Genomic DNA, 16,943 nt, shown 5'->3' with positions numbered 1-16,943 from the left:
CCAGTGTGCCTGCCCTATGCCCAGCGGGGTCAGCAGAAAGTCCCATCGTGGAGGAAGGGTGCAAAGCCATGCTCTTGGCCACGCTTATCCATTACCCAGTGGGTTAGCCCACATCTTTGCATGGAGCAGCACGCTGTCTGCTTTGGGATCAGTTCCCCTTCTACGCTCCGCAGCAGCCTGCATAAGCAGTACCACGCTGCTGCACTAGCTCAGCATTTAATTTTTTTTCCCCTTTTTTGCTAGAGGGAAAACCAATTAGCCAGAAAACAATGGTCCATTTCCACATGCCACACAGGAAGAGTAATTTAAACTTCCAACTGTTCTGTATTTGTGGATCAGGTTAAATACTCTGGGATTTCCAGCGAATTAAATGGGACCCGGACTGAGCCAACAGTCTGTGTTCGGTTTACATCTGTTATGGCCATAGGAGTCTTTTCTGAGTCTTTTCTTTCTATTATCTTCCCCTTGTCAAACCACAGTGTATCTCCATCTGACTCTCAGAAATACCACTAGCCCTAAAAAGCCACAATTTCCGCAACAAAATATTTCTTTGAACAACTTGAGGCTGACATTAGCTTTTGACCATGACATGCCCTGTTATTGATGAACACTAATAGTTTGAGTAGCAATAAATAAATCACCCTATTTATTCATGGGCTTAACTCAGGAAAGCTCTGCCTAGGGCTCGTTACTATTTACGGCCAGATTTCGGTCTTAAAAAGAGAAGACTGTTAAAGGAAAGAAGAAAAAGATTTTTGTTTAGAAATGAAGTTAGATAAATATACTTCACAGAGAACATTGCAAGGGAGGGGATCAGATGATCTCTTTGTGTGCTTCTTTAGAAGGAAAAAAGTTATGCAATTCCAAGCAGTCATGTGGTATGGCAGCTGCTAAAGTTACTGCTAATTTTTATTAGAGCTGGCCAGAGCCAGAGAAAGGTCTGCTTTATAAGCAAGACCTTTTAAGAAATAAACCAAGTCTTCCTGAGCTGGGAAGCCTGCAGAACTGAAAGAGATGAAAAAACACTAAATTCTTTTTTTTTTTTTCAAATGATTTAGGAAATATTTTCACTCTCCCTTCCTGTTGCTGGTTTCTTTCTCATGTTCATCCAATCAATCAAACAAATGTTTACTAGTTTTCAGCTCAAATTCCTGCTCAGAGCCATGGCCTAGAAGGACTATTCATAGGTACAATGCGTTCGTGCTTTTATCCTCCCACGGAGGGAGCTGACCCTACTCTGAGCACAGGGCTTGGGCTGGATGAGCTGCGGAGGTCCTCTCCAGCCTCAGCCATTCCCTGCTCCTGGGAGGCGAGATATCACTCGGTGATAAAATTGAAGATGAGGCTTCAAAATTACCCATATCCCTGTGATATTTTATAGGGCTGGGTTCCTGTGGGTCACCTCTTCAAAAATCTGTGCATAAATTGAAGGGGAGTGTGGGCCAGACCTGATCACCAGAGCTTTTACTTGCTGTCAGTGTTGCACACTTGTCCAAAAGTTACCAGGATTTTGGCAGAAAGAAAAGACTAAAGACAAATGTTTCCAGATAAAACTCATTACAATTAAAAGACCAGTCATGCCTCTTCATATGTCATCTAAACCCAGTTTAAACGGGATGAATTTAGTACTGCTAGTAAATGAATCATAAGTAAACTGTGGATAGTATACCGGGGTTCTGGATGCTAACTCTAAAAACCTTGCAAGTTCTGTAGTTGCACTTCGTAGTGGAATATAAAATAGTAAAATTACACTATTTTAAATATCAAAACATCATGTGAAAAGCAGTCAACAATGTTGGGATTAGTATCACAATGCTGGTAAGTTGTCATCTTTTAGTGCTTAAAGCACAAAAGCGCAGTTACTTGTGAACAGTTTTAAATTTTTCATGGTGTAAATGAGTAAGAGGGAACAAAACTAAAACCATACCTCATATTGGAAGATGTTTTGTTTAATATCAAGCAGTAATAGTCTTATTTAGACACTACAAATGCCATTGTTCAGAAGCAGCTTTGTGCTGTATTTGTTCCCAGAACTGATTCCAGGATTTTATTTCATTTTCCATAATGTATATGTGGGGGAAAAAGAGGAAATGCGGTACTGTGAAAAACAGACAAGTGAGGCTTGCAGGTGAGACAGGCAGGTTTGCATGAAGCAATCTTCTGAAGAAAAATCCCACAACCAGTACAAACTGGGCTAGAGCTGCAGGATTGGCAGCTCTCGATTCAGGGTTCTTGGGAGGATCTGGTCAAATCTGGTCACCCTCATACATCCTGCTTTATTCATTTTTTGCTGGACAAATTCCATTTTTCTTTTAATTCCAAATGAATAGTTATACAAATTTTACTTAAGTGCATTTTGAATGGCAATGGTCTGAGCTGGCTTTTTTTCTAGTTCATTTGCTCTCACTTTGTGCCTATCTTTTAGTACAATTGACATGGTAATGTACTACATGTGTCCTAAATTAGGGATGATTGCATCTGATTGCTCAATTATTGCGATATGAACAAAATGTGTGAAAATAGTTGATAGGACATTCTGTGTGTTTTCTCTAAAAAGACTCAGCGCATTCAGAAATCTAAAAATAAAATTTAACAGTTAATCATAATGGTTTGGCTTCAAATGTGGAAAATCGAGCAGGAGATGATTTGAAATGCGAAAAATTGTACCGCATGCGAAAAGATTAAATTGTCTCATTGTTATATGCTCTATGTGCATGCTTTTAAAAGAGTAGTTGTTGGAGTTTGACATGTTGCTGCGTGCTTAGCTGAAGAGAATACGAAATGGCTATATTTCACTTCAAAAGGGGTGATTGCTTATAAGACCAAAATCTTGATCTCTCAAATTGTATTCTCTCCTTGGTGCACATGTCCTGGCCCAACATGGGTGTGCAGCATCACCGTGGCTCCTGCAGCCCACGAGGTGACACTCCAGGCTTGTCTCCAGTGAGATGTTACTGGGGTGAAACCACCCCAAGCATGGATTGGTTTACTGGGAAATGGGAAATACGACTTGGGGAGAATGGAGGAGCTGCTTGGCAAGTCTTGTGATCCACAATATTTGAGTTTCTCGTGTGAGTCCAGAGGTGTGAAAGGCCTGAGAGTTATCAGAGCTCTTTGCATTTCCTTTCTGAGTCCTGATCCTTGCAATACTGAGCAAGTTAATAACCAGAGCAAAAAAAAAAAAAGTAGGGCATGGGGCAGGTGCTGTACAATCTGGGCCTTACGCTGTTTGGTTTTTAAAGTGTTATGAAAAGGTACCATAGTGCTTTTGTTTTTATTAAAGGTGGAAAGGGGCATGGATGCTGTAATCCTGTTAAAGTGTGACACAGAGGGGGTCTATTCCTGAGTTTAGGGAACTTTTTTTTTTTTTTTGATAACTTAAGCTTAGGGTCAGCATGCTGTGGGTTTCTAGTGACAGGAAGGCAATAAAATGGTGGGGATACCTGAGGGGAACACGGAGGACTTTTTCAGAGGTTACAACGTGAAATGTGCTTAGAACTATAGCTCTGCTTCAGTGAAGAGACAGGGCCCAGAGGTCCCTGAGACTAGGAACAGTTGCTAATTTCTTTGCAGCACTTCAGATTTTCATCCCCTCTGATGGATTTATCTTTTTTGTTGTCTGGGGGAAGGACAGCGGTGCAGTATTTAGCATAAATGTCTGTTACACCTCTTCAGTTCACTGTTTGCTGTCTGGCTCATCCCCCTGCTTCCCCACCTCCCTGCCACAGCTCAGGCTGGAGCGCTGGTGTGGAATCAAGCAAAAGCATTCGAGATGAAAAAATGCAGTGATAACCAAGATCTTCTGTTTTCATTTACATTTTCCTCTTGAGGTTATTATTACTCTGTTTTAGCAGAGACCAAGCTGCAAGACCTATGTTTTAGCACAGACGTAATGCTGCTTCGTGATGCCATTAACAGATAGGGACAAAGGACTTGGAAAATCTTCCATAAGTACGATCTCCAAAAAAAGCTGGCTTTGCTACAGCTGTACTCACTGCCCCGTTGTGTTCCCTCTCCACAAATTCTCCACTGTTCTTGCATGTCCTGGCAGGAACACGAACATTCAATTTTAAGTTGCTGTCTGAAAACGTTTTCTTCCAGAAAATTAATTACCAAGTAAGTGTATGTATCTGTATAGTAAATCTTGTTCGCAGAGCTGAACTCTGCTGTTCACAACAATGAAAAAAATTCTGTTTAACCTCTGTCTATCACAGTTCAGTATGATTTTTTAAGTAGCTATAGGCATAGATTTATCATATTAAAGCTGGTGTGATTTTAAAAATCGCTCACCAGCAGATGAAAAATTGTTTGGTTAATAATTTTATTTACTAATTAGTTGTGGAAGCCTCCTGTGAGCAGTGATAAGTTGAGCTGGGTGTACTGCTTAGGGATAACTGCAGGCTAGCAAGAAAGCTGGGCAGGCAACACAGAATCAGTCCAGAGACTCAACCACACTGAAAAACTAGACCCCATCCCATACCAGCAGACCCCATGAAATGTTTCTCCATTTACTCCATCTCAAAGCAGCAGATCTTCCTTAGCATCTATATTTCACTGACACGGAAACGTATGCCACACTCCTGTGAGTGCTCCTCTCCTTGCCCTTCCTGCCTGGCCGATGTGCTTTGTCTGTGCAGACTTGGCTTTTTGGAGGCTGTGCTGTTAACTCAGAAACCATGCGTGGGTTGCCAAAAAACCACCTCACGTGAGCAGAAAGTGGCTCTGCTAAAGCAGCCTCTATGCTACGGGGCAAACAGAATCCAGAGCAAATTGTAAACTTTAATTGCAAGTATATAGGAGAACATTTGCTAAAAAGTTTCATTGTTCCTATGTGTAACCTGTGAAGAAATCCGTGTAATAGAAAAGCAGCCTATAATTTGTAGCAAATGAGCGTGCTTTGGGGAAAATCAATCAAATGCACTAAGACATGTTCTCAACTCCTAAACTAATGATCCTTCCTGTGAGCAGCATGAAACACTGGGCAAGTCCCAGGTGGCATAAATCCTGGAGGTTTCAGTGCAGCTATGACAGTTTATACTACCTCAACAGTACCCTAATTGTACTTAAAATGTTTTAAGGTGGCAAGCAGTCAGCATTTCAAAAGTCTCCTTCTTTCTAAACAGTCCCGAAGCTAAACAAACAAGTTTACTAGTTAGTGAGAAAAGAATGCCATATTTAATTTATAACCTTTCAGAGCTGATGTGCTTAAAAATAAAAACTCTGGAAATCTAATTTTGTCTTAAGAAATGCCAGGCAGCTGCGTAGAGGAGTCATTCATGTCTGGGACTTGAACCAACTTCTGTTATAAGGGGAAATTAGGACCATTTTGTTACCCTGACAAAAATGTAATCTGTGAGAACAGTAATTCCTCTGCATTAAAATCAATAGTTTCAGCATGTTTCTAATACAGTGATTTGTTACGGAGCATCTTAACAATAATTCAGTGAATTACTAGTAATGGATTAAATCAGCTGTTTGCTTTGAAGTCAGAGCAGTGCATGAAAAACCTGCAGTCGAATCAGAGAAAATCTCATAATATCATTACTTTGCTTCTACAGTAATTGTGAAAGACCTGGAAACAGACATAGGTATGAAGCATTGGTTTACATAAAGCAATAATGAATAGACTGAGATCTGAGTCTTTAACCCTGACCTGACAAGAACTTCTCAAGATATTCTCAAGATATTTTCCTGTATACCTCAGACTATCCATTTGCAAAATATGGATAATATTAAAAAACAGCGAAGGGAAATAATTAATGGTTAACAGCCATAATGCATTCTTCATAGTCCTACATAAACACTAAATATATTTATTATTTAACAGATTTAGTAAAATGAAGTACAAGGAAAAAAGATTTTATTTCTGTTGCGTGCTTTGCAGGCTGAGTAGCACGAACCACACATCATTCATCTTGATGATGTATGTCATTTCACAGTAGGAACACACCTCACAGTGGCACTGCTTATGTTAGTGATATACAAAGGGCCAAAAAAAAATGCTTTCACTGAAAATTCAAGACAATTCTTAAACTTGATTTACTTTTTTTGCATTTAACCTTTTAAAAGGTACAAAGCAGAAAATCCAAACCCACACTAGAGTGGGAAAATATGTTTAAAAACTGTCTCAGACATAATTCAAAGTTCATCTCAGTATCAATTTGTCAGGGGGATTGAATTTGCAAGCAGCATTTGCTATCAGCTATAAACAGCACTATGTGTCTAAATTTTACACTGCCTAATCCTGCTAAGTAATAAGAAATGTTTTGACAGTTTTGAAAATGAAAAACAATGCTTTTATTTTATACGTGCTCCAAAACGCATCTACTGTAAGATCTGAGCGAAATGTTTTCAAAAGGAAATCAAATAATTTACATTTCACTGCATTTTAAGTTCACTGTCATGGATTCTGGAATGCTCGATGTTATGATGTTATGCTCAGCAACTGGAATAAGAGTTCTTTGTGAAAGGGTCTATTTAAAAATCACACTGGTGATACTTACAACTGTAATACTACATGAGCAAGTTGCATATGTCCCTGATAGCCAAACTCTGTTCTAGATAGTTATCTTTCTTTACCATCTTTCACGCTTCTCAAAGCAAATGTGACCACTAGTATGCTCTAATCTCTATGTTGAATACCATCTGTGTCCACAGTTAAACCTATATCTGTAAATGAGTCTGGCAATTCAACTGAAAAATCAAATATGGGTTGAAGTTTCCTTTTGGAAAGGCAATAAAAACATCTGCCTCTAGAAGGACATCATGATTGAACATCACCTAATTTTCATCTAGAAAACGTACAGGATATTTCAATTAACTAATATAATAGTATGATAAAGCTGATTTAAATGCCACGGTGCAGGAGGTATCCTCTTTTTCCTTACCTGGAATAAAGTTAAAATACAGTGCAATAAACACAAATTGCACAGAGTACAGAATGAAACAGTTCTTTTCAGGTCCTGATGTCCCCAGTGCATGTATTTTTAGGGCTTTGTAATATCCCAGTTAGAACACACAGAGAGTACTCCACAGGGGGAACCAGAACACATCAGCTGGGCACCATGCAGAGATTTGCTTCAAGATGACATTTCTAATCCAAAATCATGCTCCCAAGGTCAACAATTCAGTAATAATTTTGCTAATTTTTCATCAGCATTTAGCAGATATTTAAATGTGAGAAGAGTGCATATGAAAATTAATTTGTGTCAGCATAACAAGAGTTGTCAACACAGGTTCCTGCACAAGGCTTCTTGCTACCTTTGGTGTGCTATAAACAGGATACATTCCCCTTGTGTCTCTACTCTGGACTTTTCTGCTATATTAAAATGTAAATAAATTGAGGGAAAAAGCCTGCACAAATGCTACTCATAAAGGCACCACAGCACTCAAGAAGAGACACAGAAGCACAGCATGAAATCCCACCCTATCTGCTTTCTTCTGTGTTCTTCTTGGGTTCCTACTGGCCAATACAGCACAGCAGTATTTAGCTGCTTGGCCTGCCCTGTGCTACCACTGCCAAATGCTGAACTTGTGGAAAAATGGAGCAAAGAAAAGCAGTAAGGAGGGAGGTCCCTCGCAAGAGAGCAGATGCTGTAGAGCTCGTGGAGGTCGGCCGTCCCTGTTCTCCCCTGCCAAATCCTACCGACAAAATGCTGCACGCCTGCAGTTCCAGCCTGAGTTACAGCGCTCGTTCTCAAGCAGACTGAGCTGAGCTTGCATAACGAGACCAAGCCATCTCCTAACTTTGGGCTATTTGATTTTTCCAAAGTTTTGTTTTTCATGGCTGTTTCAATTGTGTGACCAAACACTGCTTCAAAAACAGATGTCAGCTTCTCAAATATGCTTTAGGGAAATGTATGCCTATGGGAAAATTTTTCAGTTCAAACAAAATTGCATAGTTCTCACAAAATTGTCCAGACCTCTTCAGAATTATGTTGTATCATATATATATAGTCTAAGCAACTCTGGATCACTTCAGCTCAGCTTCTTATCTTTTTATAGTTGTGCTACTGTGGCTCCACTCTTTTCCTTATGAAGAAACTTAATTAATATTTTATATCCTTACTAAATTGTGAATACAATTTACCATAACAGTACAGAAAATAGCAAATACACATTGTCTCCTGCCAACAGAAAATCCTTAACAGCTGTTTATTGCTCATTTGCAAAACATAAGAGCAATGGAATTCCATTACTTAGAGAAACTGGCTGTTCCATGATATCCTTGGCAACAAACACTGCACTTATCTTTTTGAACAATAGACTCTCAAAGCTTCCCCAGCCTACAAAAATAAGGCAGTGAAGAATACTTTTCCTAACTGTAAAATGCTAAACAATGGAAACTGACTCACAATCAGCTGCGTTTCATGAAAACTAACCTTTCCTTCTCTTTCAAAAAAAGAAATTTACTCACTGCAAATTACGACAAACATTTCAAGCAACCATCTCTTTCACAGAAAGGACTTTTTATTGAGGTCAAGACTGGCAAAATGAGAAGCAATTCAGGCTGCAATCTGAATAATAGAAGGACTTACAAACAACATTATGGGAGTTATTCGGACAGGTTTACAATAAACCCTATGGAAACTTCAGAGTAGATTTTTGTCTAACTGTTCAAAACATTTATTTTCCTTGGTCTTAGAAACCAAGATAAATAAAATCATGGTTTACGCTACAGCTATTTCACATATGGTTTTAACTAAATAACTTACAAGTTTCCAATAGCTTTAAAAAGAAATATCTATGGCATACCAGATAGATGCTAGCTCCTCAGAAAGTCAGGACATGCACATACCATCCATAATCTGGTTTCTATATTTAGGTAAGGACTATACCTAAAGCCATAAAGGTCAGCACTGAGTCAAGTCAAGCATATTTTAACAGGCATGTCTTCTAGACAGTGTTTACCACGGTGCATTTCTCCCAAACCCACACTAAAACATCATGCCATTTGAAGACCTGACACGGAACTCATACTATTAAAAGAGACTGGACAGTGTATTCGCATACCTCAATAATCCTGTCGTGAATTTGCAGCCCTCCTTCCTTAGCAGCAGGCCCCGTGTCGACTATTTTCGATACAAAAATTCCTTCGCTGGATGAACCGTCTTGATTGTCCTTTAGGGAGGAAAAGAAAAATATAATATTGTACCTTGAACTAACTCTAATTTTCCCTCAGCTAAAACTTGTCTGTGTCATAACAGTGTATGCAATTTAGAAGAAATATTCGTAGGGATGTTTTAATATGGGGTTATTTGTGCTAATGAGAACACCTGATACTCCCATTCTGAAAAATTGTACAACCAGGAACGGACTTTCATTAGGTTCATTAGCTGCATGGTAATCATTTTCCTCTGACTTAGGCCAGTTCAGTAGTAACTGTCATTATAATTATTCTTAATGTAAAACCCAGTGAGACAGCAGCCTGCTTGCACATCAAACGTAAGGCAACAGTGCATTTTTATTTTTAGCTGCACAGCTCTTCCTCTGGGGGCTTACAAACAAAACTGTGGAAATCAAATTCTACCTAACAAGGGGTCTCCAGATTCTGTGTACTGCGAAATCAGCTTCTATTGGTGCAGAACCGTGTCTCAGAAAAGTAATTGAAAGACGTTAACTATAAAGAATAACTTTCAAGTTAATTTACTAGGCATAAATCGTGATTAATGTCACATTTCCAAGAGGCCAAGAAGTACTTCTGAATACTTTCTAAATTACTAGGACAAGGTATAATCCACTCCTTCATCTAATTAAAGTCATATGCAGCAGCCCTGGCCAACAAGAATCAAGAAAAAATACATTAGTGAGTGTGTGGTGCAGGAAACATCTGCTGAAATCGTGGAATTCAAAAGTAGGTTGGTTAAGTTACATCCCTTCACCTGCACACAGGGCTGCCTAATCTTGGGTGGAGAGGAGAGTAATGTTTTCCTAATGAACTGTAAAGGGCTCAAAGCTGTGGGTCCTGAACTCGTGCGCTATCTTCAAAGCGGAATGGTCTGAGGAGGAGATACCAAAGGGTTCCCCGTTTGGGGAGTTACACTCCACCTACATCAGTGTTCCTAGAGGTGGCCACATGTAAGATTAAATGTGTTGTGAGGGAAGAGACAGTACAGACGTAACAGCCATCGTACACATCCAATACAACTCTGACCATAAAATTTGCTCTGAAAGAATCCCAAGAGAACCAAATGCTTGTCAGCAGCATTTTTCCTCTAAGTGTTGACCTACGTGCTTTTCCCAACTGGAAAGGGCAAACATATTTTAACAATTAACATACCACGCATGGTCGGCCACCAATAATATTAAATCCAAGCGAGCCTGAGTCACGATGGAGGACAAGAGTCAGCGCTTTGGTTTCCTCGCCCTGCAAAGAACAGATAAACGTATTCAAAACATTTGTGCGCATCGGTGAGCAGGGCAGATAACACTTCCATGCGGGTCTGCTGGGTTGCTTTGTTACTTTCTTTTCCCATGAAGTTTGGAGAAAAACCACATCTGTGGGAGCGCTCCGGCCTCCGCCGTGGTGTGCCTCAGCAAAAGCCGCCCTCTGAGATTTATGCGTATTTTTTATTGAGATCCACAGAGACACTTAACAGCAACAGAAGATATTTATATGCAATGCTGTTCCTGCAACTACTTGACCCAGTCATACGTGATGTGTTATGTAAAATACTCCATGTTTCCAGTAGTCGGATTCTTGACTTTTCCAGTGCTTGAGGGTGTCTGAAGGACTGCGTTTTTGTTGTTTCTCTCCAGTGCTAGCTGCAGTACATTGTTTGAGAAAGTATCAGATATGAACTGCTATACAACAGCAATTCTCTGGTGAGTTTTAGAAAACAGCTTTAAAGAAAACTGCTACAAATTCTGTAAAAGGCCTGTGATGCTAATGGCTATCCACAGTGCCTGCTGTGAAGAGATTCGTAATACATTTTTCTTTGGAAAAAAACGACCAGCAAATTTGAAACTAGCAAAACAGAAATCCTCCACGACTGAAAATCATTATGGTAATTCCCTAAAAGATGAAATTCCACAGTGAAGAGTTGTCTGATTAGGCAAAAAATGCACCACAAAGACAGACAGGACAGATGGGTAATACTGGAGCAGCTGTGCTCTGTTATCCTGCCCTACCCAAGCTTGCTCCTAACTGCACATTTGCTCATGTAGAGTACAACTTCTATAAAAACGTACACAAAATATCCTTTGTGACACTGTGATGCTACTCAAGGTCTGTAAGTTTCACAAAAGTTAACAAAGTTAACTAAGTAAATTAACAACGTTTAGTGCATGCACTGTTCAATACAACTAAATCCTCACAATACGCTAATTTCAATCGCAATCAGGTGGCTGTCATTCATCACACTACACCACAAAACTATACAACAGTGCACGTGGTGCATCTACAGATCTCTATGAACAATGCTACCTCCAATTTTTTTTTTTTCTTTTATGGAAAGGGTGAAAAAGTTATGAACACAAGAAAGTTTGAGGAAGTTATCTTACGAGTCTGGTTTTCATAACTGATTAATGACAAAAATTACAACAGTTACACTGTAATTTGGTGCAGATGTTTCTAGTTTGTGCATTTTTCTTCTAACGTATCAATTTGAAGTTGCCAGTCAAATACTAATGTCAATTAAACTCATCAAGAATGTTGAAGTGATCCTGGATTACTGAATTACTCTTAGATTTGGGGGTGACAACAAAGAACAGTTCCCTCCCAGCGTAAACCAGCAGAGCCCCACTGACCGCATGCCCAAGGCTCCACCACAGGGCTGCTGCCCCAGTGGCCTGAAATTTTGGGTTGCAATTTTCTTGTCAGTTTGTGATCTTATCTATCCTGTAGGTCCCATAAGCAGACTTGGACCTGTTACAGAGAAATAGGAATGTGTTCCAGCCAATTTTATTTGACTTTGCCTACACTCTGCACTAGTAAGGATCAGGTACCCAGAGGAGGCCTGGAAGATGAAGTAAAGGCTATTGCCCTGCAAGTCGTCAAACCCAGACGTCAGGCAGGATTTCAAGGAGCAGATTTCCAGTCCTGGGAGGCCACTTTCAGGGCCTGGTAATTCAGCATTTAAAGGACAAGGACATGCTGCTGTCACTGTTGGCTTCCTCTGTTAGGCCTTTTTAAGAAGACAAATCAATTAGAACAATCAAGAAACAATTTCAATGTTGCTCTCAAGACACCTTCCGTAATTAAAGCTGAATGCTTTCATTAAAGCTTCCTTACATGGCTCTGATTTGATGGCGTACGCCTAGCAGAACCAGTATTAAAGCAGGTAAGCTTGAACCAGTCAAAGGTTGTGGGAAAAACCCACCCTAACGCAGTGCCTTTCTGAAGTACTCCTGAAAAATGACCACAGGGGTTTTAAGAAACTTTCCAGTCCATCCTGACAGGTCTGTGTGCTGTCTCCATCCTCTCTGGGGCTGCAGAGTGGTGTTGCAGAGCACAGCCCCACGTCACTGCCCAGCGATAACTCCGCCATCTGGGCTACCTCACCCAGGCACAGGGCAGGCAGTGGTGCTCCAATGTTTGGGAACTTTTGTAGATTCATGCCTTGGGCTCTGCCTTTCTTTTCTCCTCTGCTGTATCTAGTGCCTCAGAGCAGCAACCATCAAGCAGTGAGGAACTGGAGATGCCGCGGCCTGCACCTAGCCCTGCCCCACGCCTGGCTCTGCAGCAAACCCGGGGGTTACCGGCACGGTGTGTTCCCGCAGCCGAGTAGCACTCTTACAGGTAATTCTTGAGATGAGTGTGCTTGCCAGCTGGGTAAATCTGCCTTTTGCTTCCTCGATTGGAAGGCTGATCTGTTTGGTAATCGCGTGGCGAAGCCGCGCTGCCTGTTCCAGGAAGCACTTCAGCTCCTTGTTTATTGACCGAAGCCCAGCTGAGCCTGGTTGGGGACAGCCTGAGAAAAAATGCAATCTTGTTTTAAAGGGCTTCGTTTGGCTTTTATGCAATCAGAACTTGTGTTGCCCCCTCCATGGAGGCATTAAACCTCGGGTCCTAAACACCAGATCGTGAACTGGCTCCCGTATCTGTCTGATGTATTTACTGGAAGTCTGTCCCTGCCTTTGGTCATCAGGAAAGCAGAAAGGCCTAAGACCAGACTTCCGAAGATCTTGCTTTGGCAGGCCTTAAAGCCTTTACTCGCCCTTTGTAGACTGACATCTGTACAGTTTAAAATGCCATCCTGAGAGCAGACATTGCCATGTACAGCCTTTACATCGCGCTGTGCCGTCTGCTCCCCCTGAGCTGGAACCAGCTCCATAAATTGGTTTTGATTCCCCCCTACTCACTTCTTCCCGAAGGACTTTGATGGCTGTGTACATAAAGGACCGACTAGATTGGCTTATCAATAGGTGTGAACAGTGGTATGTTTCAGCAAGGATTAAGCATTGTTTGAATAGCATGAGGTTTTTCTTGCTTATTTAGACTTTGATGTTTCAGGATTGACAGGGCTGATCAAAGGCAATACTAATTTTGAGAAAGACACACTGCCTTCCCTACCACTCCCTCCTCAAGCTTGCCCACAATAAGCCTCACCTCTCAACCAAGGAGTAAAATTACCCTCTAAATAAACCTTCAGATTCGTCTTCTGGAACTAGCATGGATCAGACATCCAGTAAATACACTGTAAAATTAAAGCATTCCCTCAGTGGCTAAGAAGATGGGGAAGAGTACACATGGAAAACGCAACTGGAATCACTTAATGCAAATCTAGCTATTTAATGGACTTACAAAATTGTGAGGTATTTTCAGATAACTCTCTCTGTGTGTATAAAATATATATTTTATGTGTGTCTTTATATAGTTGTGGCAGTGTTATAAACTCACTTCAGAAATGGGAGATGGAAGCACAGAAAAGCGAAGTGATTCATCTGGTACCACAAAGGGAGTCTATGCTAAAACAAATCCAGACCTGGCTTTCCAAAATTGCTCAAAAACAGTTGCCCCAGCCAAAAGACCACAAGTTTGGGTCCTTCGTGATGGAAATGGCCTGACATCCATCACTATCATGTTTCCCCCGTACCTAAGCATTTAAACAGAACTGTAAGTGGGCACTTTGTCTGTTTTGACTAGGGTATACGCCCTCTGATTTATTCTAGACTGGCTCTACGTCTGCAGCAACAAGCAACCACCCATCAGGTAAGTGAGAAGATCCTTTTTCTTTGCCTACCGAGAAGCCAGAACATCCTACGGTGAGTTCTGGAATCATCACATGTAGCCAGAAAACTCAGTTCATTAGTGCCAGGTCTGTGTTTTAACAGGGAACAAACAATTAGAGTTTTTAACAGAACCTACGAAGTATGAATATCGATGACGGTAAAATAACGATAGCAATGGCGCTGCACGCTTTGAATAAGCAATCACTTCTGAAATTGAAATCTGTTATTCTGTATTACCATATGTGTAATCCCGGCATTGAGAGACCTAATCCTTAGGCAAGCACATAACGCCCCGCTGAGTGTTTATAATCCGCATCCTGCACCGCACAGCCTGTGCGAGTGCCTCTGAGAAAATAACCCCTGAGTAAAAACTTGGAAGCCAGCCACATCCCCAAATTGGTAAAGCATACCCTGCGCTAGGTGATTACCAAGGGTCTTTTAAAAAAACACTCTGGTGCACAAAGATGCAAGTTTCCTGATTGTAGTTCTCTGGGAGCTGGGCAGACTAAAGCTGTTGGTGTTGGAAAGCTGCCCGAAATGCTGTGAAAGACATGTAATTGATTGACCGCTAGACCACAAGGCTGTGGTGACATGACACCTTCCAGCTTTCTTCAGATCAGGCACTGCCTCAGAAAGCTGCATAACAGCCTTTTGTAACGCGGCTGGAAACCAGCGCAGGCGTCTTGGGCAGCTGTGTCCATAAATTTGATAAAAAGTAGGGCTGGAAATTATCTTCCCTGCACGCTTGCTACGTTTTGTAGCAGTGCCTTTCGTGCTAAAGCGTGCTCAGCTGCTATTACGAAGCCAAATAACGCAAACCAACCCCAGCCACCAACAGAGGTGTGCTGTTGGCATCAGGTCAGAGGTGAGGAGGGGGAGATGCAGGGGGTGATTCCGTCACACCCAGCATTGAAGTCAGAGCAGTATTGTCAGTATTGGGATACTTTCTGCTTGGAGCTAGCAGAACACGGTGAGTTGTGTGGCCCTGTGTTTCTTTAAGGGAAAAATAAGAGAGAAAACTTAAGTTTTGTTTCCTTTACATAGCTTTTGGAGCCCCAGCCTTTCTCGAGGTGTGCCTATAGATGTCTGACAGTCTCAGGCCCTCTAATGCTGCTGGGTCTGTGCTGGCACAGTCCAGGTCATGGGGAGGACTCCAAATGTCTTCATTTAAGAGAGAATTGGCTTCCAGCACTGCCCTCACTGGGGAGCCTCATCCCAGTCAGAACTCGGTGCCACGGCAGCTCTGCCTTTTGGTTCTGGCCACTTTATAAACACTTTATTTCAGACTGCCTGAAATCAAGGCAGTTTTTCTCCTCCTGAACCGTGTAAAGAACCCAGTGCGGGTCTGGAAAAAACGCCAAGCGTGAGACGGGTGCCTCGCACCACGACGTGGCTGCTCCGGAGCCTGAAATGGCTGGCGGGGGGCATGGGGGACCCCACAGGGGTGGTTTGGGGGACGTGGAGGCACAGCCTCACCCGACGGACCCCGGGGGGCCCCCTCCAGCCCCTCGGGGCCCCCTGAGGGAGCGCGCGGCCCCTCGGGGAGCCTCCGCACCTCGCCCCTCGGTATCGCGACAGGGCGGGCGGGCTCCCCGACATCACCCCCTTCACCCCCCCTCCTCCGGCTCGTCCCCCCCTTACCTTGCCGGGCGAAGCGGCGCGGGCGCGGGCCAGGGCGTCGAGGCGGGCGCTGTACTGCGTGAAGCGCTTCTGGTAGCGCAGCGCCGTCACCTGCAGCTCCAGCTGCGCCGCCGCCAGTCGCGACAGCAGCGACTGCTCCCGCTTGCCGGCTCGCAGCGCCTCCTTCTTCAGCGCCTTCTCCAGCGCCGCCGCCCGCGCCTGCAGCGCGGCGCCGTGGGCTCGCAGGGCCCGCAGGCAGCCGTGGCCGCCGGCCCGGCGCTCGCCGTGGGTGAGCACCAAGCCGCAGCCCTGCTCGCACAGCCCGGCCGGCCTGGCCTCGCAGCGCTCCCGCATGTGCTGCTCCACGTCGCGCAGGTTGAGCACCTGGCGGCAGCCGCGGTTGCGGCACTTGGCCGGCGAGAAGTCGCACGTCTCGGCGTGCTCGCCCAGCTGCTGCAGCGGCACCACCGCCTCGCAGCCCCGCGCGTGGTTGTCGCACTTGATGTCCAGCTTGAGGATGAGGCTCTTGAGGGGCAGGACGTGGTTGAGCTCCTTGGTGGAGATGCGCTGGCAGTTGACGGGGCAGCTGCCCTGCTGCACCACCCAGGGCAGCACGCAGCCGGCGCAGAACACATGGCCGCAGGGGGTGGTCAGCGGGTCCTCCAGCACCTTGTTGCACAGGTTGCACTTGAAGTCGGGGTCCACGTCCCCGCTGAAGCGATCCAGCTCGAACCCCATCCTCCTTCCGCTCCGCCGGGAAGCGAGCGGAGAGATGCACGGGCGTGAGCCCGCCCGAAGCAGCACGGGGACGGCACGGGGCGAAGCGCAGAACCCGCGGCAGCCCCGGCACAAAGCTCAACCCCCGGCACAGCCCCGGCACAGCGCCCTGCCCGCAGCCCCGCTGCCCCCGCCGCTCCCGGGCAGCGCCCGGCCCGGCCCCGCCGCTGCCGCCGCCGCCGCGCTCCCGGGCGCCGCCTGCGCAAAGCCCCGCCCCGCCCCGCAAAGCCCCGCCCCCTCGAGGCCACACCCACCGGAGCCCCGCCCCTCGAGGCCCCTCCCCGCCGGGCCCCTCCCACCTCCGCGCCCACCCCCCCCCCTTCCCGTAGCGGATCACCTCACGACTTGGCTGTGCACAGCTTTAAGGGGTTTTT

At 44.1% G+C, this 16,943-nt stretch overlaps 1 protein-coding gene across 1 annotated transcript in view; it reads right to left on the bottom strand.

The window, feature by feature from the left end:
• The window catches only part of PDZRN3 (PDZ domain containing ring finger 3), a 131,144-nt gene extending 114,416 nt beyond the window's left edge, over positions 1–16,728 (bottom strand). Inside the window, exons 1-3 of the mRNA XM_084530865.1 lie at positions 15,814–16,728; positions 10,280–10,366; positions 9,013–9,120 (exon numbers count right to left, since the gene is read on the bottom strand). Of these exons, the coding sequence (XP_084386991.1) occupies positions 9,013–9,120; positions 10,280–10,366; positions 15,814–16,530 (912 nt within the window). The 5' untranslated portion in view covers positions 16,531–16,728. The remainder of the gene's footprint in view (positions 1–9,012; positions 9,121–10,279; positions 10,367–15,813) is intronic.
• Between the last annotated feature and the right edge of the window lie 215 nt (positions 16,729–16,943).

This window comes from Aythya ferina, assembly GCF_964211825.1.
Source record: "Aythya ferina genome assembly, chromosome: 10".
NCBI classification, from domain to species: Eukaryota; Metazoa; Chordata; class Aves; order Anseriformes; family Anatidae; genus Aythya; species Aythya ferina.
This window is presented reverse-complemented; position numbering and strand designations above follow the sequence as displayed.